The 23,142-nt window shown below is 37.7% G+C and overlaps 4 protein-coding genes across 6 annotated transcripts in view; 3 read left to right on the top strand and 1 right to left on the bottom strand.

Annotated features, from left to right (window-relative positions):
- LOC149654451 (ATPase family gene 2 protein homolog A) overlaps positions 1-23,142 on the top strand; it is a 43,250-nt gene that overhangs the window by 12,990 nt on the left and 7,118 nt on the right. The window lies entirely within an intron of this gene.
- Positions 136-16,661, top strand: nej (CREB binding protein nejire). Of its 2 annotated transcripts, XM_089845981.1 has the most exons (18): positions 136-285; positions 990-1,123; positions 2,425-3,257; positions 4,224-4,406; positions 4,635-5,076; positions 5,190-5,327; positions 5,388-5,751; positions 5,818-6,104; positions 6,173-6,627; positions 6,756-7,836; positions 8,214-8,739; positions 8,842-8,925; positions 8,990-9,487; positions 9,548-9,827; positions 9,900-10,283; positions 10,363-10,644; positions 10,734-11,060; positions 12,156-16,661. In XM_089845981.1, exons 2-18 carry the CDS (start codon positions 1,042-1,044, stop codon positions 14,136-14,138), a joined length of 8,229 nt encoding a protein of 2,742 aa, XP_089702107.1. In that variant the 5' UTR covers positions 136-285; positions 990-1,041; the 3' UTR covers positions 14,139-16,661. The 2 variants fall into 2 exon arrangements, with proteins under 2 accessions (XP_089702107.1, XP_089702108.1); XM_089845982.1 differs by lacking the exon at positions 136-285 and having other exon boundaries at positions 389-1,123; positions 4,224-4,391.
- LOC149654453 (uncharacterized) lies at positions 17,016-18,508 on the top strand. The gene is made up of 4 exons (XM_089846005.1): positions 17,016-17,637; positions 17,695-17,741; positions 18,056-18,197; positions 18,284-18,508. The coding sequence occupies exons 1-4, from the start codon at positions 17,488-17,490 to the stop codon at positions 18,506-18,508; spliced, it is 564 nt and encodes a 187-aa protein (XP_089702131.1). The 5' UTR covers positions 17,016-17,487.
- LOC149654452 (beta-alanine-activating enzyme-like) lies at positions 18,497-22,888 on the bottom strand. 2 transcript variants are annotated; one of them, XM_089845989.1, is made up of 15 exons: positions 22,775-22,888; positions 22,346-22,664; positions 22,059-22,179; positions 21,759-21,979; positions 21,473-21,662; positions 21,184-21,410; positions 21,033-21,127; positions 20,583-20,972; positions 20,405-20,517; positions 19,832-20,298; positions 19,622-19,770; positions 19,392-19,555; positions 19,203-19,328; positions 18,966-19,097; positions 18,497-18,883 (listed from the first exon to the last, which is right to left on the bottom strand). In XM_089845989.1, the coding sequence occupies exons 2-15, from the start codon at positions 22,573-22,575 to the stop codon at positions 18,521-18,523; spliced, it is 2,988 nt and encodes a 995-aa protein (XP_089702115.1). In that variant the 5' UTR covers positions 22,576-22,664; positions 22,775-22,888; the 3' UTR covers positions 18,497-18,520. The 2 variants fall into 2 exon arrangements, with proteins under 2 accessions (XP_089702115.1, XP_089702114.1); XM_089845988.1 differs by having other exon boundaries at positions 19,203-19,555.

Raw genomic sequence — 23,142 nt, 5'->3', positions numbered from 1 at the left:
GAGGAACAAAAATTATAGAAAGCAAAGGCCCGGGCGAAAAGTTCCTAAATTTGGCAAAATCCTATATGTTTCATTGTCATCTGCAAAATGGGGTCCCTTTCGTGCTATAAACACAATTGAGGACCCCAGTATGGGGGCACCCGAAACCGAGCAATAATTACACTTGATAACCAATGAAAAGATATCTTCAATCCCACGTGATGTGCGTAAACCAAGAACTATTTAACCGCAGAGAATGAGCATGTTGGAGTATTTTCGTTCTACGATGTCATACCGTGTTTTAAGGTAAAGGCCGTCCTTTGTAGTTTCTTTATAAATTCACAGATGGCATTATGTGCAAAGGTATAGGAATGTTTAAGCGAAACATAGTTGGTTATATAAGCGCTAGGAGGAGCTGTACAATTAAGAGGCGGGGTTTGAAGTACATGATGGAAGCGTAGGTATAGCCTGGATTGGTTCCTTCTGAGGTTTAAACGGGTTCTTGACGCGAAGCTATTTACAAATTTTTCGTATGACAAGAAAAAAAAAGTATCTACCGCCGCCATTATAGAGTTGTGAGTTCGGGGCTTAGAAATTTCAAGGTTTTCAGTTTCGGGCTTTTTGAATTTTTTGAGAGGTCGAGAGTGTCCCGCATTTTGCCGAAGACGTTCATTAACCGTTTTAAAAAATTAAAATGAGAAAGTGTGTTTTCGGGCGCGTCCGAAAAGCAATTTTTCGGTCGGTAGTGACCGCGATGTAATCGGTCCACCCGCGTAATGTAGGGCCTAGGCCTAACGCGCTGCTCTAAAACCACAGGCCCGAGTGTTCGATGGGGGACTGGCGAAGATGCGATTTATCGGGAAGATGCTGCTACTCGCGCGGCGATGCCGTACAATGCCGAACCTTCCGCGGTCGCGCGCCGATTAAATGTCCGCAGAAATTTTCCGCCGCCGCCTTTTTTATCGTCTTATTTTCGCCTTTAATTTTTTGAACGTCCGTCGATTCATTAGATTGGAATTAAAAGACCGTGTTTGATAATCAACGGAATTAGGCTTAGCCAACATGGCTGACCATCTCGTGGATGGACCGCCGAACAAGCGGGCGAAACTCTCCGACCCCGCGCTGTCATCTACGGAAAGCACAGGTACCATTACTTTTATTAAGCCTTGTCCAAATAATTCGTAACCCCACTTATTCGTATTTAATTAACTTAATTGTACCGCTGGACACTGTTAACCCTCGCCCATCAAGATTGGCCTTGGTTTTTACGTTTGTAAACACACAGTCCGTAACCCTGAAGTCTTAGGCCTAGATTATATTTAGGCCAAAAGCATTTTTATCCTCTAAGACCCCAAAGTTACCTTTCTTACGCGTAATTTAACGTTTAAATCCTTAATAATTTATTAATTACCGATTTAATTTCCATTATAATCCCATATTACGTCTATAAGACTGATCCTTTTCTTCCTGTTATTTCATAACTGAACTTCATTGCATTAGTTCCCATCAAAGTTCAAATACCTGTAAAACAATAATATCCTATAAACTAATTTAAATGCGAATTAAAATAGACGTAAGATCTTTCCCTTAATACGTTATCCACGTGTAAATGACGTTTCTTATAGAGTTACTAAGTTTGAAGTCTAATGTTTACATCTTATTGAAGCCATTCTTCCACTCAAATTAACTCGAAACTTATCTTATATCTTTGAAATACTTCATGAAATTACTTGGTTTCCCAGTAAACTAGGCTCCAGAGCTCAATATTAAATTGGTTTAGGAGTTAAGACTGCATTGTTATGCAAAATCACACTCTGTTCTAACAAATAAAGACACAAATGCAATGTAAAACATCTTATATCTGTGAAATACTTCATGAAATTACTAGGTTTCCGGGTAAACTAGGCTATAGAGCTCAATATTAAATTGGTTTAAGAGTTAAGACAGCATTTTGATGCAAAATATCAATGCAAAATCACACTCTGTTCCAACAAATAAAGACACAAATGCAATATAAAACATCTTATATCTTTGAAATACTTCGTGAAATTACTAGGTTTCCGGGTAAACTAGGCTATAGAGCTCAATATTAAATTGGTTTAGGAGTTAAGACTGCATTTTGATGCAAAATTTCAATGCAAAATCACTTTGTTCCAGCAAATAAAGACACAAATGCAATGTAAAACATCTTATATCTTTGAAATACTTCATGAAATTACTAGGTTTCCGGGTAAACTAGGCTATAGAGCTCAAAATTTCGTTGGTTTAGGATTTTTGGTGCAAAATTTCAATGCAAAATCACTCTGTTCTGACAAATAAAGACACGAATGTAATGTAAAACATGCAAAACCCTTTAAAATTTACTGTCTTTCAACTGTTGTTTGTTCTATCAGTGTTTTAAAACCTTTTATTTGACGCTAAAAAATATGACTGGAATAATTTCAGATTTCAATATATGGGAATTTGAAGACGCCTTGCCTGATGATTTGATATCAACAGGAAGTTTAAGTTCCTCGGATATCACTCAATCCAGTCAATCTCAAACACTAAATTCAGTGGCTAATATGCAAAATGGTGCGGTTGACTCTTCGGGAATACAAAATTCGGAAAGTGGAAATGGTCCTACCGGAGGAGGAGCTCCTCAAAGACACCAACAACTTTCTCAGTTATTGCAAAGTAAAAATGTGCCGGGAACTTTGCAATCCGCGACCGGTAACAATTCAAATCACGCGGGAATGACTTCTTCTCAAGGAATACCTAGTCCTTCAGTTTCATTAGCCAATATCGGTAACGCTAAAAGTCCTCATTCGAATAATCTTTCTTCCCCTTCAAATGTTGGGGGAAACAATAAAGTGTCGGTTTCAAACGCGCCACACAGTATTAACAACGACGGTTTAACCATGGCCAATTCCGGGGGCTCAAACCAGTCAGGAGGAATGAACAGTTTACCTCCTTCTCTGGGTAATGTCGGTTCCAAAACGGGACCATTAGGGTCACAAGGAAACGTTATGGGTTCCTTAACTGTCAGTTCAACGTCTAGTTCAATGGCCATGCCTGGGCAACAGACTTTGTCACAAGGACTTTCAATGTCCCAGCAACAGACACTCTTGACTGGTAGCAACCAGGTCATGAATGGACCTCATATGAATCTTAATAACCCTAACGCGCTCGGAATTAATAGAGGACTGGGACCTGGCATCGGTCACGGAAATGTCATGTCCCAGAATGCCCTGGGACATCCTCAAGTTAACTCATCATCACCAGCTGCAATAATGAAGGTAGGAACACAACATTTTTATTGCTTGAAAATTTTGATTTGCACGCTTTTGTTATGATAAACGTGTTAATTTTAGTAACTTAGTAATTTTAAATTGTTCTGGTAGTATTTTTGTATCGTGTTCTTGCTGTTTAAAAAAATAATATTGTCGGCATTTTAGGCAACATAACATTATTATGCCTTAAAAGAACGGCCTTTTTCTAAATATAAGAGGAAAAATATAAAAAACAAAATAAATTAACTCTTATTACAAAATAATTAGCTTCTAATTTGTCTTAAAAACGAGGACTACTGCGCCGCCATTGCTTTGGTGGCGTCATAACTTACGCCTAAAGGTATTGGTTGAATTTCCACCGAATGAGAGAGGGCATAGCCAACTCGATCACGCGCGTGAGAAGTTCAATTTAGGAGACGCTTCTAAACCAATGGCGGCACAGTAGTCCTCGTTTTTAAGACTAATTAAATGATAATTATTTTTTAATACTATATTATTTATTTTTCCATTTATATTTAGAAAAAGCCTTTCTATTAACGTGCAATGTTATGTTACGTGACATTTTCGTTTAATAATGAAAAGGTGGATTTTATGAGAACCTTGTGTAATGAAATGTTATTTGAACTTCTCCCCTTTAATATACTAGCTATGTTAGTTATCTCATTTAAGGTTAAGTTAACATTATAGTTAAAATCTATATTTAAGGGGTTTTTTCAGTGTTTTTACAGTTTTAACGCGAGTTAAATAATTGTTTTTTGAAATGTCAAAATTTTCGTAATTTTCTTTGTAAAATTACACAACATTTTGTGGGTCCTTCTTTGAGTATCTTTGATATTCCATTTGAAAGAGATTGAAGCATAGATCGTCCCTCATGAGTTTTTTTATTTCTTTTGCTATATCTTTGTGGCATTGTTGAAACGCATTGATTTGTGCTCGGTTGTTAACTTGATTTGAACGTGGCGATCCAATTAGGTTTCCATTTCTCAAATGGGCCAAAATCAGGGTGGGTTCCACGGATACACTTCCTCGGCGCCTTCACACGGTCTTCAGTCGGTATCTTCCATGTCGGTGGGTGCGCAAAGACCCATCACTACTTCGGCCATGTCTTTAACACAACGCTATCCATCTCCCATAGATTCAGTACGTTTTCCTTCAGTACGTTGGTCATTTTTAGTTTTTACTTTCGTTTCGTATGACAGGGTGACCAGATCTTTTCGCCTGACTGTAATTGCTTACTGGCAATATTTTTTTTTTAATTTCCTTGTCCTAAATTTTATGTCCTATATTATTGGTCACCCTGGTATGATTTTTCGTAAGATCCCCAAAACGTCAGAGATTGCTGGAATAAAATTTGCGTCTTTGCGTTTCTCTTCTAAATTAAAGCATGGGCAACAAATGCCAGCACCAAATATGACTGTTCCTCAAGGCAATCAAATGCCTCTCGGTAATATTCAGCCATCACAGGCGGTTTCCGCCGGAAACGCTAGTGGTGGTGGCGCTCCTTCGGCTAATCCTACTCCAACGGCTGATCCCGAAAAGAGGAAACTCATTCAACAGCAGTTGGTCTTGTTATTGCACGCGCACAAGTGCCAGAGGCGAGAAAGTCAAGCCAATGGAGAAATTCGGCAGTGTTCCCTACCACACTGTCGAACCATGAAGAATGTTCTAAACCATATGACTACTTGTCAAGCTGGGAAAACGTGCCACGTACCGCATTGCGCGTCTTCTAGGCAAATAATTTCCCATTGGAAAAATTGCACCAGGTCGGATTGTCCCGTCTGTTTGCCTTTAAAGCAAGCGTCTGATCGGAGACAACAACAAGCTGGTACGTTTAAGGGAACTCGGAGTTTGCCACATTTAAGAGAGTGGCAACGCCGAAATGTTTGGGTTAAGATTCCTCGGAGGCTTTAGCGAATTTATTCCTTTTATAAAAATTAGCCATGCAACAAAATCAACCCAACCAAGGTCCCGGTCCCGCGGATATGCAGAGAGCGTACGCGGCTCTCGGACTTCAGTACAACGCGGCGGGAAATACTTCCACTATGAACAGGTCTCAAACGATGGGAGTTGGCCAACGTAAGTGTCCCTATCCCTCTGTAGGTGACATTTGGGCTAATGAAATGTCCTATAACGCAGTAAGCGATGTTCAAGCCAATCAGTGTTCGTCTGGAAGTTTAAGCTTATTGGGTCAAGGAAGGCAAAGTACTCCCCCGCCGTTACCAGGTCCTCAGGGTCAAATTCGACCCATGGGACAATTGCAACCGGGTCAATCCGCCCCCAGTCTATTAAACCAAATCGACAACGACATTTTGTTGAGAAAAGTGGTGACCACTGGCTTGCAAGGACCAGACGGTGTCGCGTCTGGACCAGGGGGACTTTCTCAAGCCAACCAGTTGGTTTCCTCAGCTCAGATGTCGGTGGCTCAATTGCCAACTGGAATGGCCAAAGATTGGCACCAGTCAGTTACCAGAGATCTCAGGCATCATTTAGTCCAAAAAATGTATGTACCAGGGAAACTCTTCGTGACAGTTATACTTGATATCGTCGAAATTTTTCCTTGTTTAAGTGTTCAAGCAATATTTCCAACTCCCGATCTGTCGGCTTTGCAAGACAAGCGTATGATCAATCTAGTCGCCTACGCCAGAAAGGTCGAAGGAGATATGTACGAAATGGCCAATAGTCGCGAAGAGTACTACCAACTTTTAGCAGAAAAGATCTATAAGATTCAAAAAGAGTTGGAAGAGAAACGTCAAAAACGTAAAGAACAACAACAGCAGCAGCAACAACTTCATCAAATGACTAGTAACTTGAGTAACGCCTTGTCCGCGGGTCCTGTCAGACCGCAAAACGCTTGTAAGTACACAGCCTCTGTCTAAGTAAGTAAGTATGGGAGAATTAAACGCGAGTTTTATCATCTTAAGCTTTACCCACGGGAGGCGTTATGAACCATCCTCACTTAGGAGGGATGAACATCCCCGGTCTTCAACAAAGAATGCCCCCGCCTCCTAATGTCACGATCCCGGGAGGCCCACCAAGTACCAGAGAGCTCTTTTCTCCTCCTAATCAAATTCCCAACAACTTGGGTGCCCTTGGTTTGGGTCAAAGTCCCTTTCCGAACCAAGCATCGAATAACAATAGCAATTCCATGCCGTTGTCTTCATTGGGAGGAGGATCTAATTCCCTCCATAATAATCATTTTCCAAATATGTCTTCGAACTTACCGGCTTCCTTGGCCTCAGCCAATTTGGTAGATGGACCATTAGCATCCCTGACTGGTGGTGGGGCGCAGTTAAACAACCAGTTCAACGCTAATGCAGCTGGAATACAACCCGCCAGTCCTCAGTTTGTTGACCAACGAAAGGCGAGGCAGCTTTCGGTTAGTTGTTTTTTCAAAGTACTTGTTTAATTACTTAATGCTTAAGTATAAATGTTCCGAGTAAATATTTGTAATTACCATCAGTTATCTCTAAATTAAATTAAATTTAACAATGTTTACAACCTTAGCTGCAACAACAACAGCAGCAGCAACAACTACAGCTTTTGGGGCAATCGAACCAATTGGGTGGAATGAATTCCAATAGCAACCAAGGTGGTGGCATTTTATCAAACAACAACAATAACAACCAAATTTCTAATATGCAACAGCAAACGCAACAACAACAATCTCAGCAACCTTCAACTCTCGCCGCTCAATTACTGAACAAGAATCAATCCAGTAACTTATCGCCCCAAATGGGAGCGGGAGGTGGGACGGGGTTGCAAGCTTTGAACCATCCTCACGGTATCCCGCAATCGTCAACACCGCAACCCCAACCTCAACAACCCCCCATTCAGCAACCTCCTAGGGCCGCCTCTGTTCCTGGTACGACTTTATCACGCCCGTTAACGCCATCGACTCCTCAATCCCAGCAATTAATGCAACAACAGCAAAAACAACAACTTCAGCAACAATTGCAACAGCAGGAATCTACGCAGTTAAGTAATAAGCTGGCGATATCTATGAAATCTGGAATAAATGGCGAGGACAGTTGCGACGATGTTAAGCCTAACTTATCCGAACTCGGTGGTGGGAAACCGCAAACGGATTTGTTGCAATCAACGCAATCGCAGACTTTGACGACCCCGACTATGAGCGAAGGGTCTTTGACACCAATGACCCCGTTTAGCTCAAGCGGTGGAGGTGGTAACACCGGTCCAACTGGGGCACCGCCTACCAGCGGGATCTCCATTGGGAAGCAAAATCTGGGAAAATTAGGAGCGTGTATGGACAGTAACAGCATGACGGGTAGTGTCCCCGCCAACGAAAATAACGCGGGAGACGTGAAAATGGATACCGAGGACATTAAACCTAAAATGGAAATTAAAAGCGAATCTGACATTAAGAGAGAGATGGCGGACGATAACGCTTCTCAAGGTGATCAGAAACCGGTCATTAAGGAAGAGCCCGCTTCCATTAAGGAAGAACCAGCCACACCGGCCTCCGTCGCCAGCGGTGGTGGTGATAGTGCCACCGCGGAGGTTAAAACGGAAACGCCCGAATTGACCACTTCCACTTCATCTTCCAAGCCAAAGCCCAATAAGAAAGGTAAGCATTGTCCATTTTTATCCATTTTTCATTTCAAGTCCGCGTAATTTGCGTGCGCGCGCGGTGTAGAGATTTGTTTGTGGTTAGCCCCTCTATTTCTTGTTGCCCTTATGTTTGAATTAGCCTTATTCCTGATCAGCGCCACCTACCCATAGCGGCGACTTTAAGAACTACTGTAAGCGGCAAGCCAATCAGATGTCGCTAAAATCTGGTGACGTCACTGACTGGCACTCTCGGGTCTTACCAAAAATGACGTCACCAGATTTTAGCGACATCTGATTGGCTTGCCGCTTACAGTAGTTCTCAAAGTCGCCGCTATGGGTAGATGGCGCTGATAAAGGAATAAGGCTAATTCGGGATGTTTTAAACCCATTTAGTGTTTAAACCCGATGAGCTACGTCAAGCTTTAATGCCCACCCTGGAGAAACTTTACAAACAAGATCCGGAATCGTTACCATTTCGACAGCCGGTTGATCCGCAACTGTTGCAAATTCCCGATTATTTTGATATTGTGAAAAAACCCATGGATCTCTATACGATAAAAAGGAAACTAGATACTGGACAATATTCCAATCCGTGGCAATACGTCGATGACGTGTGGCTCATGTTCGATAACGCCTGGCTTTACAATAGAAAAACTTCGCGAGTGTATAGATACTGTACGAAACTTTCCGAGGTTTTTGAACAAGAAATTGATCCGGTGATGCAATCTTTGGGATATTGTTGCGGGCGCAAGTTCGTTTTTCAACCACAAGTTTTATGTTGTTACGGAAAACAATTGTGCACCATACCACGTGACGCGAAATATTGGAGTTATCAAAATAGATACACGTATTGTCAAAAATGCTTTTCCGAAATACCAGGCGATGTTGTAACGCTTGGAGAAGATCCCGCCAACCAATCGTAAGTACCATTTCATACCAACAATACGTAGATTCCTCCAAAGGGTTGCAGCGGGGGTTAAAAAATTAACTGTTATTTTTTTTCTCGCTCATTTCAACGCAGCTTTTGGCAACAATTGATGACGCCAAAGGATAGAAAAAATAACCAACAAGTTTCTCAATCTTTCTGCAAATCTTCCGATATGCTGTGAGTCAGTTGAAGTACTTTGGTATGTATAAGCTTTATTGTCTAAACGTCGCGTTCTTTGCAGAACAATTCGCAAAGATCAGTTCGTCGAGATGAAAAACGATCATTTGGAACTGGAACCATTTGTCGAGTGTCACGAATGCGGAAGGAAACTTCATCAAATCTGCGCGCTTCACATGGACACCATCTGGCCTGAAGGATTTACTTGCGAGAATTGTTTGAAGGCGCGCGGAAGGAAGCGCAAAGAGAATAAACTTAATTCGAAGAGGCTACCTCAAACTAAATTAGGAAACTACATAGAGAATAGAGTCAACAATTTCCTTAAGAAGAAAGATACGGGCGCTGGAGAAGTCACTATAAGAGTCGTGGCCAGTTCCGATAAGATTGTTGAAGTCAAACCGGGAATGAGGGCCAGATACGTCGAAACTGGACAATGGCCTGAACAGTTTCCTTATCGGGCAAAAGCCCTCTTTGCCTTTGAAGATATTGATGGTACTGATGTCTGCTTCTTTGGTATGCATGTCCAAGAATACGGTTCCGATTGTCCTCAACCTAACAGAAGGTAAGTTCAAAGCTATTTAAACAAGGACTTGACGTAACCTTTAACTAACATTCATTCCAGGCGAGTTTATATTGCCTACCTGGACAGTGTACACTTTTTTCGACCTAAACAGTATCGTACCGCCGTTTACCACGAGATCCTTTTAGGCTATTTGGATTACGTTAAACAGTTAGGGTATACTATGGCCCATATTTGGGCGTGTCCTCCTAGCGAAGGTGACGATTATATCTTCCATTGCCATCCACCGGAACAAAAGATTCCTAAACCTAAGAGACTACAAGAATGGTACAAGAAAATGCTTGATAAGGGAATCATTGAAAGGATAGTCCTAGATTACAAGGTAAGTCCGTCAAAGTCCTTTGTAGGTAGGGAAGATCACGAAGGTAACCAGGAAGCGACGTTTATTTTTTAGGATATATTGAAACAAGCGACGGAAGACAATCTTAAAGACGCGGCGGAACTTCCTTACTTTGAAGGAGATTTTTGGCCCAATGTCCTGGAGGAAAGTATCAAGGAATTGGACCAAGAGGAAGAAGAGAAAAGGAAGCAAGCGGAAGCGTCGGCTGCAGCTGCTGCGGCAGCCGCGGCGGCGGCAACTTCGGAAAATAGTGGCGATGGAGATATGGAGACGCTTGAAGGAGCCGATAAGAAAAAGGGTCAAAAGAGCGGACGAAATAAATCCAAGTCCAACAAAAATAAAAATAATCAAAGGAAGAATAATAAAAAGTCCAATGTTCCCAACACTGGCAATGATCTCTCTGCAAAAATTTATTCTACTATGGAGAAACATAAAGAAGTGCGTATTCTCAAAGCAAAGGCCCAAAGTGATCACTTCTTCCAGGGATTAACGGAGTTTGTTGTTTTTGTGTTGACAGGTATTTTTTGTGATACGTTTACATTCTGTTCAAGCGGCAGCCAGCCTTCCGTCCGTCCAGGACACTGATCCGTTCATCAATTGCGATCTGATGGACGGTCGTGACGCCTTTTTGACTATCGCCCGAGAAAAACATTACGAATTCTCTTCTCTTAGGCGAGCTAAATACTCCAGTATGGCTATGCTCTATGAACTTCACAATCAAGGACAAGATAGATTCGTCTATACTTGCAACAACTGCAAAACACACGTAGAAACGAGATATCATTGCACGATATGCGACGTAAGCCTTTCTGTCTCTCGCGTCATCGGAGGAATGACAGTCAAATTGAAATTTTGGATTTTGGATTTTGTTTTTGTGTTTTCTCTCAGGACTTTGATCTCTGCATAATTTGCTATGATAAAGACGGTCATCCTCACAAGATGGAGAAACTGGGCTTGGATTTGGACGATGGCTCTTCAACTACCGACCAGAAACAGACGAATCCTCAAGAGTCGAGGAGGCTATCCATTCAGAGATGTATTCAGTCTTTGGTACACGCTTGTCAATGTCGGGACGCCAATTGTCGACTGCCCAGTTGTCAAAAGATGAAGAGGGTGGTTCAACACGCCAAGAGTTGCAAAAGGAAGAATAATGGAGGATGTCCTATTTGCAAGCAACTCATCGCTCTTTGTTGTTATCACGCGAAACATTGTCAGGTAGGACAATTACTTTTAGGATATTTTTTATTTATTTGCAGGGCTCCCAGAGTACCTATAATACCTATAAATACCTATAATTCCGAAATGATCCTATAAAAACCTATAATTCGTAAATTTATCCAATAATACCTATATTTTGGATATGTTGGTTTAAAAACACTAAGAAAGTTCAAAAAACAATCCAAAATTTTTGATTATTTTTTTGAGGAGGTCGGAGGTGACGGTTTAAACGTCGTTTTAGCGAGATCACGTTTGATCAGACACAAAAATCGCGGAGCTCGCTTCGCTCGCTCCTCAATGTTTAAAGTTTAATATTCAAAAAGCCGATTTAAACGCAGTTGTTTAGTTATTTAGGATAGAGAGCTTTCAGTTGGGGGAGAAGCTTAGTCTCTTGACATAATTTACACTGCCATATTGGTGGGTTTAAAGCAGGAATGAAGCTGAGGCCAACCAATATGGCTACCAGAATAGCGGTACGACTTGGGAGGGCGTGACGCACTACTATCCCATCTGAAAGCTCTCTATAATGACAATTGGGCCTAAACGTGTCAGGGAAAATCGTAATAAAAGTCGGACATTTAAAATAATTAAATGTAAGGTAGTTAACTATAAAAATTTCATGGTAAATTATTTAGTTGCTACACTATTAACTACTCGTCCAAAGTAGATTAAACATTGATCATATTTTTATAAATATGTTTAAAAGTTCTAGTCTACTCTCGAATATATAATATACTTGTTGTAAAACTCCAATAATTCGTAATTTTAAACGTACAAAATTTACATAACATATGTTTGAGCCTATAAATTGATCATTTTTGGACCTATAAATATCCTATAATTTTGGCGTTTCAGACCTATAAATATCCTATAATTTTGGCGTTTCAGACCTATAATACCTATTATTTTTTGTGCACTAAGCGCTGGGAGCCCTGTATTTGTTGTTTCTGCGTAAATTATGCAATGCCGGTAGCGAAAATTTTGTAGTAGTCCCGAATTAGCTTTGATTTAATTGCTTTCTCGCGCGGTTCTAAGACGTTTTGACATGAGAATTAAAGATGAGATTTATTTTATTGTACTTGCGAATGATAGGAGGCCAAATGTCTGGTTCCATATTGTCCGAACATCAAACACAAGTTGCGTCAGCAACAACTGCAACAGCGATTGCAGCAGGCTCAAATCTTGAAGAGGCGTATCGCTACCATGACAAATCGCGGAATGCCCGGTTCTATGCCGCCTCAACCTAGTCCAAGCGGGAATAGCGGTGGCTCCAATAGCGCGGGAGCCAATAGTGGCGGTGGGGCGGCGTGTCCTCCTAATCAAACATCTCCCGTTCCTCAACCTCACATCCCACCTCATCAACCTCAACCGGGAATCGGTATGAAGCCCACCTCGACGGGACCTCCGGCCGGAGCCCTGCAGGCGGTTCAACAAGTGCAGGCGGCAGCGGCTCGGCAACAAGTTCCTCGTATAGCGGCTTCCGCGGCGGCTATTAGTTACGGTAAAGGAAACCCGGTTGTCGGGAAACCTGGTCCAAACCCGAGTATGCTTCCCAATCCCCAAATGGCGCAACAAATGCAAAAACCCATGCCCCCTCAAATGCAACCACCGCCTAATATGGCTCAGAGTAGAATGCTCGGCAATAATATGAGTAATTGGGACTCTTCAACCGGCTATAATAGTTATAACCAACAAGGTATGCAAGGTCTCTCTCAACAGCCGAACCAACAACCTCAACAAGCTCAACAGGGCAACCCTCAACAACAAGCGCAAATGGGTATTAGGCCGCCGGGTGGCCAGTTAAGAAACTCCATGGTGAACTCTTTAGGGAATCAGGGTGTGGGTGGGGCTTTGGGACCTCCGCCAGGCGTTCCTGGCCAAGGTTTACCTCGACCAGCCTCGCAGGTCCCCAGAGCATTGTCGGAACTTTTACAAACGTTAAAATCGCCTACCTCGCCACAACAACAGCAACAAGTGCTTCACATTTTGAAATCGAACCCTCATTTAATGGCCGCGTTCATAAAACAAAGGACAGCTCATCAACAGCAGCAACAAGCGGCGGCGGCGGCCGCCCAACATCAGCAGCAACAAATGATGGGGGGTCAAGGAATGGTGACGAATCAAGCGGGACCATCTCAGCAGTTAGCTCAGCAATTGGGTCCCCATCAGTTGGGACCTCAACAACAAATGGGACCTCAGCATTTAGGTAATCAACAACTAGGTCCACCGCAACTCGGACCTCAACAAATGGGTCCCCAGCAATTGGGCAATCAACAATTGTCCCAACAATTGGGACCTCAACAGTTGGGTTCTCATCAGCAACAACAACAGCAACAATGGTTCGCTAAGCAGCAATTAATGAACATGCAAAGGCAGCAACAGCAACAAAGTCAGTTTCCTCAACCCCAAGCCCCTCTTTACGCGCAACGTCAAAGGGGTTCGCACCCGCCTGTCAACTTTAACCCCCACCAACAAAACTTTGCGGGGGATCCCGGGGGTGCCGCCCAATTTCAACAGTTTCAACAACAGCAGCAGTTAATGCAACCTCAACAGGTGCAACAGTTGAAGCAACAAATGGCTTCCCCTAATCATCCCCCCGTTAGCCCCCAACAAGCCATGATGGGACATCCGGTGCCCTCCCCGCAACAATTGATGCAGCAAGTCCGATCTCCTCCTCCCACGGCGGCTCAGTTAGCCCAGGCGGTGCGGTCGCCACAACCTATTCCTTCCCCTCGAACCCAAAGTAGTCAACAAGGACCTATTCCCTCCCCTCGACAACAACCAATCCCATCTCCGCGCCAACACCCGGTGCCCTCGCCTCATTACCCGGCTCCTACACATTCTCCCCATCCGAGCCTTACAGCCAATCCAGGAGGACTTGTCGGTAATGATCAATTAGCGACCAACAACGATATGATGCTTCCTCAACTGACTAATCCGGGTCCTCCTCACGGATCTATGGCTAGAGAACTACAAAGTCCCGCCAGTCAAGAGTTAAATCTTGGTCGAAATGACACGGACATGTCCCAATTAACGCACGAAGAGCAGCTCAATAAATTCGTGGAAAATTTGTAGTTAACGAGTGGTAAATAAATAAAAACACTTATTTAAATATCTGTGAATAAAAAAACTTAACGTTGAACAACTTTCTTTAACGCGATTGTGGTGCGTATATATATATATATATATATATATATATATATATATATAAATATATATATATATTATAAAAAAAGATTTTTAAAAAGTAACCAATGAAGAATGATAAAATGAAGTTAATCGTTAGCACTTGGTATTATTAAAATAAATATAAATAATTAAATATATATATTATGATGAAAATTTATGACCAAAAAAAAGTACTACTAAAAAATAAAATAAGGAAAAAAAAACAAACAAACAAACAAACATTTTTTTGGGGCTGAACAAAAGACTTAATTTTTTCATTGAAGAAAAAATATATATATATATCATTTTATTACAATAATTTTTATATCATGATATAATACAAACAAATATTTAAAAAAAAAAACAGTGGAGTAAAAACCAAAATACAGTGCTTATAGGTAAATAAACAAACAAACAAATGTTCCCCCAACGTTGAATGAAAGTAAATGAAAAAAAAAAAAAAAAAATCAACGTACATTTTCTACAAAATGATAAATAATTATTGTATAGTATTGTTGAACTTAATATAACTTACGGAATTTTTTTTTTGTACAGTTTAAAACAAACAAACAAACAAACCCCTCACCCCGACCTGCTTACGGGAAGGAACAATTGTTCTGTCGTTTCATAAGTTTGGTTCTTGTTTTTTCTTTCCGTCTCTCTCCTTATTTTCCTTCCATTTCCTTACCTTAATAATTGTTATATTTTGTTTCACGTCTACAAAATGAAAATGAGAATTTGGCGTAAATTATGAGTAGGTTAGTTCAGTTCAGTTTTGACTGTTTTTTTTTTTTTTCGTCTTCAAACTTATGGATTAAAAACAAAAAGCAAAAAATATATATTTTAAAAAAGTTTATTTTTTGTTTCGTTCGTTCATTTTTTTCGTTACTTACCTCGTTGTTCTCACGAAGAGAAACAAAATCAACCTATAAATATATATAAAGTTATAAACCTTTCTTACTCGTAGATTTTTAATCCAAGCTCTATATTTTAAAGGAAACCCGCTTTTCCTCTAAATTTTTAACGATAATTAACCCTTAATTAATTAATTATTATGAAAGTAATAATATTTAAAATTAAATAACAATATAAATGAAATCCTTCATCATTCATTAACGTTTATCACGAAAGCATTTGATATCTGTTTTTTTTTTAGACTACATTTACGCGCACACCATTACCTTCGTCCCCTCCCCCTCTTCTTCTAATATTACTTACTTACTTAAATGACACTTTAATTACGATTAAAATTAATCAAATTAAATTTTTTCCCCTAAAATTTTATCTTTTGGGTCTGAAAAATACTAACAATGTATAGGTTGTGGCTCCGTTTCGTTTCGTTTCGTTTCGTTTCGTTTTTCGTTCGAATCATTTATTTATTTACGCCATTCATTGTTTTTAATTAAATTTATTTAATTGCAGTTAAAACTAATGTCAATTTCAATTTCAATTTTGCGCGACATTCCATGGTTTTTTTTTTTTTTTTTTTTTTTTTTTAATCATTTGATGAGAAAAATTATTATTACGACGATGGGAGATAAAAAAAAATTCAAACTAAATTCATCGTTATCGCGCAAACGATTTGTTTTTTTGAATTTGAATTTTAATTTTAATATCATAATGTTAATTGCAATTAATCGTGTGTTTAACGGTGAGTTTCTCAGACCTTTATGGGAAAATTTTATTGGAAAAAATTTATTATTATTAAGGTGTTTGTGTAAAAAAAAATTAAATACAGATAAAAATGTACAGAATTTATATATTTAAAAAAAAAAATTAAAAAAATACAAATGCATATTGTAATTAAAAAAAAAAAAATAAATAACGCCTTAGAGTGTCATATGAGTAGGGGTACGTTGAATAAACAAACAAACAAACAAACAAATATTAAGCGATAACTGTCAGATGAATCTCAAAATCACCGGCAGTTTTTATTTTAAATTAAATTAAAAATAAACGCTAATGAAGGGGAGTAAAGAAACATTCATTTATCATGTAAAATAAAAAAAGAAATTACCGCGAATAATCTTAATTAAATTAAATTAAATTAAATTAAATTAAACCTAATATGAATTTTTGGTTTAAATGATTCAAATTAGCCTAACCATAATTGCATTGCATTGCACAGAAAAAAATATTGAAAATGAAAATGTAGAGAAGTTTCTTTAAAAAAATGTACAGTTCATGATCTTATATAAAAAAACGAAAAAAAAATATACCCCAAAAAAAAAAAATATATAAATTGAAGGTTTGATTAAAACGAGAACGAGGTTAATGATAATTTTTACGATAAAAAACGTAAAAAAGTGCGGCGAAAATTGATTAAAATAAAAAGAAAAAGCTATAACCTCCCTTGTAAATATGTACACATTTTTTTGTCTCCCTGTTTGAATAAAAGTAGAAAAAAAAAACAATTGAAAATTATAATAATTTTGTGCGAACTGTCCTTTGTAGTTTTATACCAAGTTTTCATTGATCGTAACGTAATTAACGATATTACGGTATGTATCGAACGTACGTTTAAAGTTATCGAAGACAAACAAAAAAAGGATATAAAGTTTAAATTAAATATGGTACAATAATTATAAATAAATAAATAAATAGTAAAGGCTTAATTAAAATACAAAATATTATATATATATAAATATATATATATATAAAAAGGAAATTAATACGTTTTAAAAGAAGAAAAATATGCTTTTACGTTTGATAATTAATGTTAATAATTAACTATCATAGAATCATGCGCTGTAGTAAAGGGATTATTAAATACTTTCTTGATAATTATACCTTAATTAATTAAATTGTAATTAAATTATGTTAGGGAATATGTTAGGTTCTAGACAAGGGAAGGAAGGTACCCTAGTGGTTTTTATTATTGATTTGGTTATAGGCTAGTGTTAGTGAAGTGAATTCTGAAGGAGGAAAAAATCAATACATGCTAAACACCTAGCAACAGGCAAGTTATTGTTGGGGTTTTGCTTTCCCTTTGCTCTGTAGTCTATACTCTTGCAGCGGAAATTATTTGGGATTTTATAAGCCACTCAAATACTATAATAGTAGCCTATCACATCGGGAACAATTTGAAGGTCTTGTCTACAGTCTAAGGTTGGTTGGTTGCTTGGTTAAATAATACTTGTTTCTTACTGATTTTAATTACTTTAGTTAAATTTAATTCGGGCAGATAGTGATATTATTTATTTTTGCAGATAATTAAAAATGAAATTTTAATATCAAATTTTATGTGAAATACAAAATGGTAGAAACTGATACGTCAGTTTGGGTTTTTGCCAATGAATTAAATACAAAACCACCAAGAATAAGTACCGCGAAAAATAAGATAAAATCAAAAGTTAATGCGACATCAATTTACGATGAATTATTTAAAAGTTCAACCATTATGCAGGTTTGTTCATGGAATTCATGATTAGGAACACGTTTCAATCTTTTAACAATTACGCAGGTTCGAGGAATTTTAGATGACGATGTTTATCCAGACAATAATGAAAAGTAATTAATTAATATTTAATTAGGACAGTAGCTAATTGTTTATTTTATACCCCTCCGAGTGACGATGCCGTCACGGAGAGGTATTACTCTGGACGAATCTGTCTGTGTGTCTGTCACTGCGTTCGCTGTTTGCAAATCGGAACAAACTTATTCGCAATATCCGAACCGCGTTCGCAGTTTACATAAATCAATAATATCAGTTATATTTATTTAATTATTTAAGAAAAACCTCTTAATAGGGTAGATAGCCCCTGACTCGACTCGGAGAGATTTATTTTGGTTAATTTTGGTTTCCCAACTTGTTTTTCTTTTAGACACTTTACCAGTTCCGACGAAGACGAGACCCAAAATTTGTGTTTAAAAATAAACCCTTATTACAATTTATTGGTAAGACTTGAGAAACAGTCTCAGGAAAGCGAGGAAACAATTCGACAACGGAATGTACACGAAACAATTGTGAGTTTGATGTGTACACGATGTATATTGTACATGTAAACACTTGGAAACACAATTTATACATTTCAAACGTAACAAAAACAAAGGTGAAACACTTGGAAGGAGTTAGTCACGAATTTTGTCGAGTTATCAAAGAAATCGAACCGGAAACGAAAAAGGATAAAGAATTTGTTAATCCATTGGATCCTGAGGAATTACAAAATATGTTCCGATGTGGTAATCCAGAGGAACTCAACTTATGTGGTCGACTTGATGTCGCCATTCAAGAAGAGATCGTACGTCAACAAAATCAATTCATAGATTATTCGTAGAATGTTATTTATTCAAGTAATCTCGAAGCAATATACATTATTATCTCTACAACCGACAACCAAGTAACCATTAAAGTAAATGATGGAACTAAACAGTTCTCCTTGTAATTTTTCGTTCAAAATTAAACGTCCTTCATCATCAACAATATAAATAGTTCCTTTAGTTGATGCGAATGCAATCAACGGCCGATTTTTACAAATAAACGAAACTGGGGTTCCATAAACTTGACTTTCAACTTCGAGGCACCATTTTTGGCAGCCATTTTGAGGGTTTAGGCAATGTAAGGAGTTGTTCTGACAACCGATTAGAATGTCGCCTTTCGCGGTCAATGAAGGGCTACAGAAAATTGGTTTCCCACAATCGTAACTCCAAATCTGTGAGAGTAGAAAATGAAATGGTATTTTAACGCGTTACGTTTTCGCGAAAGTATGTAGGCGTAATTGATTTCAAAATTACTCGTAATCCATCATGGTTAAAGAAATAAACGTAATTATCGACACATCCGATGCAAACTCCGGATTTTAGACACAGAGGCGAGGAAAATAAAGGTTTCCCAATGTTGGTTGAATTTTTTACTTTCATAGTAATCTAAGTAGGTAAGTAATTGTAACTAAGGCTCCAGTGATTATTGGTACCAGGAGTAAATTATATTTTGGGCGGTTATAATGTACTCCTGATGGTACTAAACATTACTGGATCAACTGAGGACAAGTAACCATCTAACGAAGCGACATAGACTAAATAAGGATCTAAATAAACGGCAGGTGAGGCGAACAGACTACCTCTCCCCATACTTAAACTCTTTAGCATCACGCCAGTCTGAAATTTAACAAAATTAAGACGCAGTTTCAGCTGTGAAATTAACTCCTTTAAAACCTCAACCTCAATATCCAACAGATATAGATTTTTATCGTGTGAACAACAATAGACCACGTTTTTTGTCGGGTCTGTCACTGGTGAACTTTTAATTTCGGCCTCAGTTTTAAATTTCCATTTTAGTTCACCGTTCACGACACAAACGCAATAGAGATGGTAGTCGTAACAGCCTATCGATAGGAAAAGTTACGTTTTGGTCACACGTGAACTGTTAGGTTAGGTTAGGTTGTTTGTACCAAATAGAACGTATTGGCCATCGTTGGATAGACAAGCAGAGGATTCAATACGGTCCGAAACATTCAAACACCAATATGGTGAACCGCTTAATAAATCAATGGCTGCAAATATGCCTGAATGCGAACCAATGAAAATCGCGTTATCTCCGCTACAAAAATTAAAGATTTCAATTTAAATACTTAATTTTAATTAAATTAAATTAAATATACCTTTGATAGTTTACGACTAAAGGTGTGGCATCGATACACTTGGAAAGATCAAATTTCCATTTTAAATTAATTTTGATTGATACTTCGTCAATATTTTGTGTATTTTCATTGATTAAGTCGGATTTTACGCAGTTTTGGCTGCACACGCATTTGAGTTTTATTTTTGCTCGACTCAAAGCTTGGTAGCAATTTGACACATTAATTTTGCGATGGAAACTTAATTCAGTTTTGTAATTCGTTAACATTGAAGTTGGTGTGTCTGTCGCCTCAAAATCGGTACGTTTCAAGTACTTTAAAACTGATTTAAAATCAGAATGTAGCAATTTATCCAATAAAAGAGGGTAGGATTGATTTAAGTGGTGTTCCACGTCCATCGTTAATTGCACTGCGGTGACTGAGTCGCAACCATACTGCAAGAAATTGCTTCTTTCTACTATTTCATCTTCTATTTTTGTCTTTGTGTAATCCTAAATTATTGCAGATATAAAATACTTTTTTTATAGTATTTGTGTAATCCTAAATTAAGGTACTTTTTATAGTATTTGAGTGGCTTGGTAAACTATAATAACTAACCCTCCACAATCTAGAAAATAGTTCTGTGACAATTTCAGTGTTTAACATGGAACTATTTTTAAGTTTTCTCTTATTGTCAAATATTTTTATCAATAACTTCGTATCAATTTTTCCTGCAAAATCAAACGCTATGTTGATGTTTCAACAATTTGTTTATCGATGGTAAAATTAAATTTACCATGATACGTCACGGGAATTTGTGACTTCATAAAATATACTTCGATAGGAACTTTAATATCTAGATTATCTCTAACAATTTTTATTAACGAATCTCGAGTTATATCATTTTCAAGCTCAGTTTTCATTGCGAAAATGATAAGGATTTGCTTTTCAGCGTGATACATGACGTAGTAACTCTCCAAATTTTTAATTTCGTCTAATGTCGAATTAACTGACGATATGTTAATTTTTTTCCCATTATATTTAACGACATCGTCTATGCGATGCTTGCAATAAATTTGACCATTGATTCTTTCAACCCAGTCGCCTGTTGATCGCCATATTTTAACATTTTTAACAAGTGTTAATGGTTTTTCATCATTAATTAAACAAATTCTAGTGTTGCTGCCTATAATTAATCAATATGTAATACAATTAACTATAATCAGCCCCAAAAACGTTGATTTACCTATAAATAACTCCCCACAATCTATAGAATTATCTAGATTGTTTCTGATTTCAAAATCAGTTTCTAAAATCGGAACACCGATTGGTATCTCATCTCTACGGAAGATTTAACTTTAATTATTTGCGATTAACATTATAATTAAGTTACTAACTCCTCCTGAAAAGTTATTTCGTACGTAGAAGCCCAACAAGAAACCTCCGTTGTACCGTAAACATTGTAAAATTTTGTCTCATTCCCATTTTCTCTTATATCTTTTAGAAATTTAACATTAGGACATTTTTCTCCGCCTAAAATTACGAATCTGAGACTGGTGCTTTTAGAAAATAAGTAATTTTTTAAGTTTCGTTTTCCAAAACGTAGCAAAAGTGACGGACAACACTGGAAAAATTATTAAATTTAAGGAAATTCGAAACAAACATATTTTTTTAATAAGTATCTACTTGTAATGCGGTGATTTTAGCGTGTGTTAGGGCTTGTAATAATAAATTTGGGGCTTTTTTAAGTCTTTCTGTAATAATTAAGAGTGTAGCGCCCGCAGATAACGCCAGAAAAATTTCTACGATACTCGGATCAAACGTTAGAGGGGCTAACAATGGGATTACATCGTTTTCGGTGATTTTAAAAATTGATCTAGGTATAGATAAATATTTTTAGTATATAATGAATGCCGCGACGAAATAGTCTTTGAGCAACTTAGAAAGTTGCATTCCAAGAGTATTTTATTACTGGAAATGTACTAAATTTGGTAGAATGCATTGTTCAGGAACTTGTATAATCTTCGGCGTATTTTTTGTAGTTCCTGAAGTTTGTGTTACATAAATTAATTTCAAATCTTTTTCCCGAGTTTCCACTTTTTGACAATTGTCAATTTTATGTAAAAATATAATTTCTCCAAATTGAGTCATTAATTTTTGTGAAATCCTCCATTCTGAATTGAGATTTAAATTCTGTGGCGTATAATTATAAATACACTTAATTAGTGACGTGTTCGGAAAGGGGGGGGGGCGCTACAAAAATTTTAATTACAACTAAAAGTTCTTTGGTGCAAACTGCAAATCTTATCGACAAATACTTGGAAATATTTTTCATATTTCTTAAAGAGTCGTTCACGTTGACAAACGCAAAATACATATTGGCTTTTAATATTCTGAAAGGATTACATTTTTAATAAAGGGTTGCTTCAGGCGGACGGTGGTCAAGAAGAAAGTAGGGGGGGGGAAGGGGGTGTATAATCCATAGACGTAAAAAGGACCCCCCTCCCCAACCACTTATAGAAAAATTGGAGATTAATTTCGGATTAAGTATTATTTTACCCCAAAATAAGTGGAGGGATTAATATAGATGGTTCTAATAGACAAAAAACTCCATTTTGCTCTGTTGATAATGTGTCATTTGACAATTTTTCACAAATTTGGTCAGAAATGATACATAAATCATTATAAGTTATGTGTATTTCAATTTCATCTTGAAATATGACGGCTTTTCTGTGTTTATAATTATTTGTGCAATTTTCTATCGCACTTAAAATTCCATTTTTCAACATGGCCGACTGCTGACCCCTTTTCTGTTTGACCCCCTCAAAAGAGCCAAGGCTTAGTTTATATCTGCTATAATAGAAATTTAAAGCTTTTTCTGAAAATAAAAGTATAAATATAAAAATTAGGTAACAATTGAATTTCTTTTTAAATGCACTTAAATGGCTCAAAAATAATTAAATTTTTATAAAGTAAGGGTTTTCATACTTTAGACGAAGAAAATTGACAAGAGAAAATGGACGCTGGATTTAGCCAATCAAGGATCGATTTTAGATTTAAGCGAATCGCGCTCTCGTATGAAAGAGCAGAGGACGACTACGGAGTTCGGGCCAAAGGGTAATGAAACCGCGGCTCCATACACTTTAATTTATTAATTATGTTCCGGTATTTTGCGTAATTAAATCGCCTAATTAGTGCAGCTACTATAGATAATTTCTATAAGATCAAAATTAAACCTAAAGGTAAGCTTTTTATAAACGAAATATTCAAATAAAACTTATTTTGCCAAGGCTTAGTGCCTGAAGCCTGGTAGTTTTTTGAGTCTGTCTGTCTGTTAGTCACTATTTTTTGACGTT

Source organism: Phalangium opilio, unplaced genomic scaffold (genome assembly GCF_054372755.1).
Source record: "Phalangium opilio isolate 3A_F unplaced genomic scaffold, DU_Popi_V2 ptg000079l_1, whole genome shotgun sequence".
NCBI lineage: Eukaryota > Metazoa > Arthropoda > Arachnida > Opiliones > Phalangiidae > Phalangium > Phalangium opilio.
This window is presented reverse-complemented; position numbering and strand designations above follow the sequence as displayed.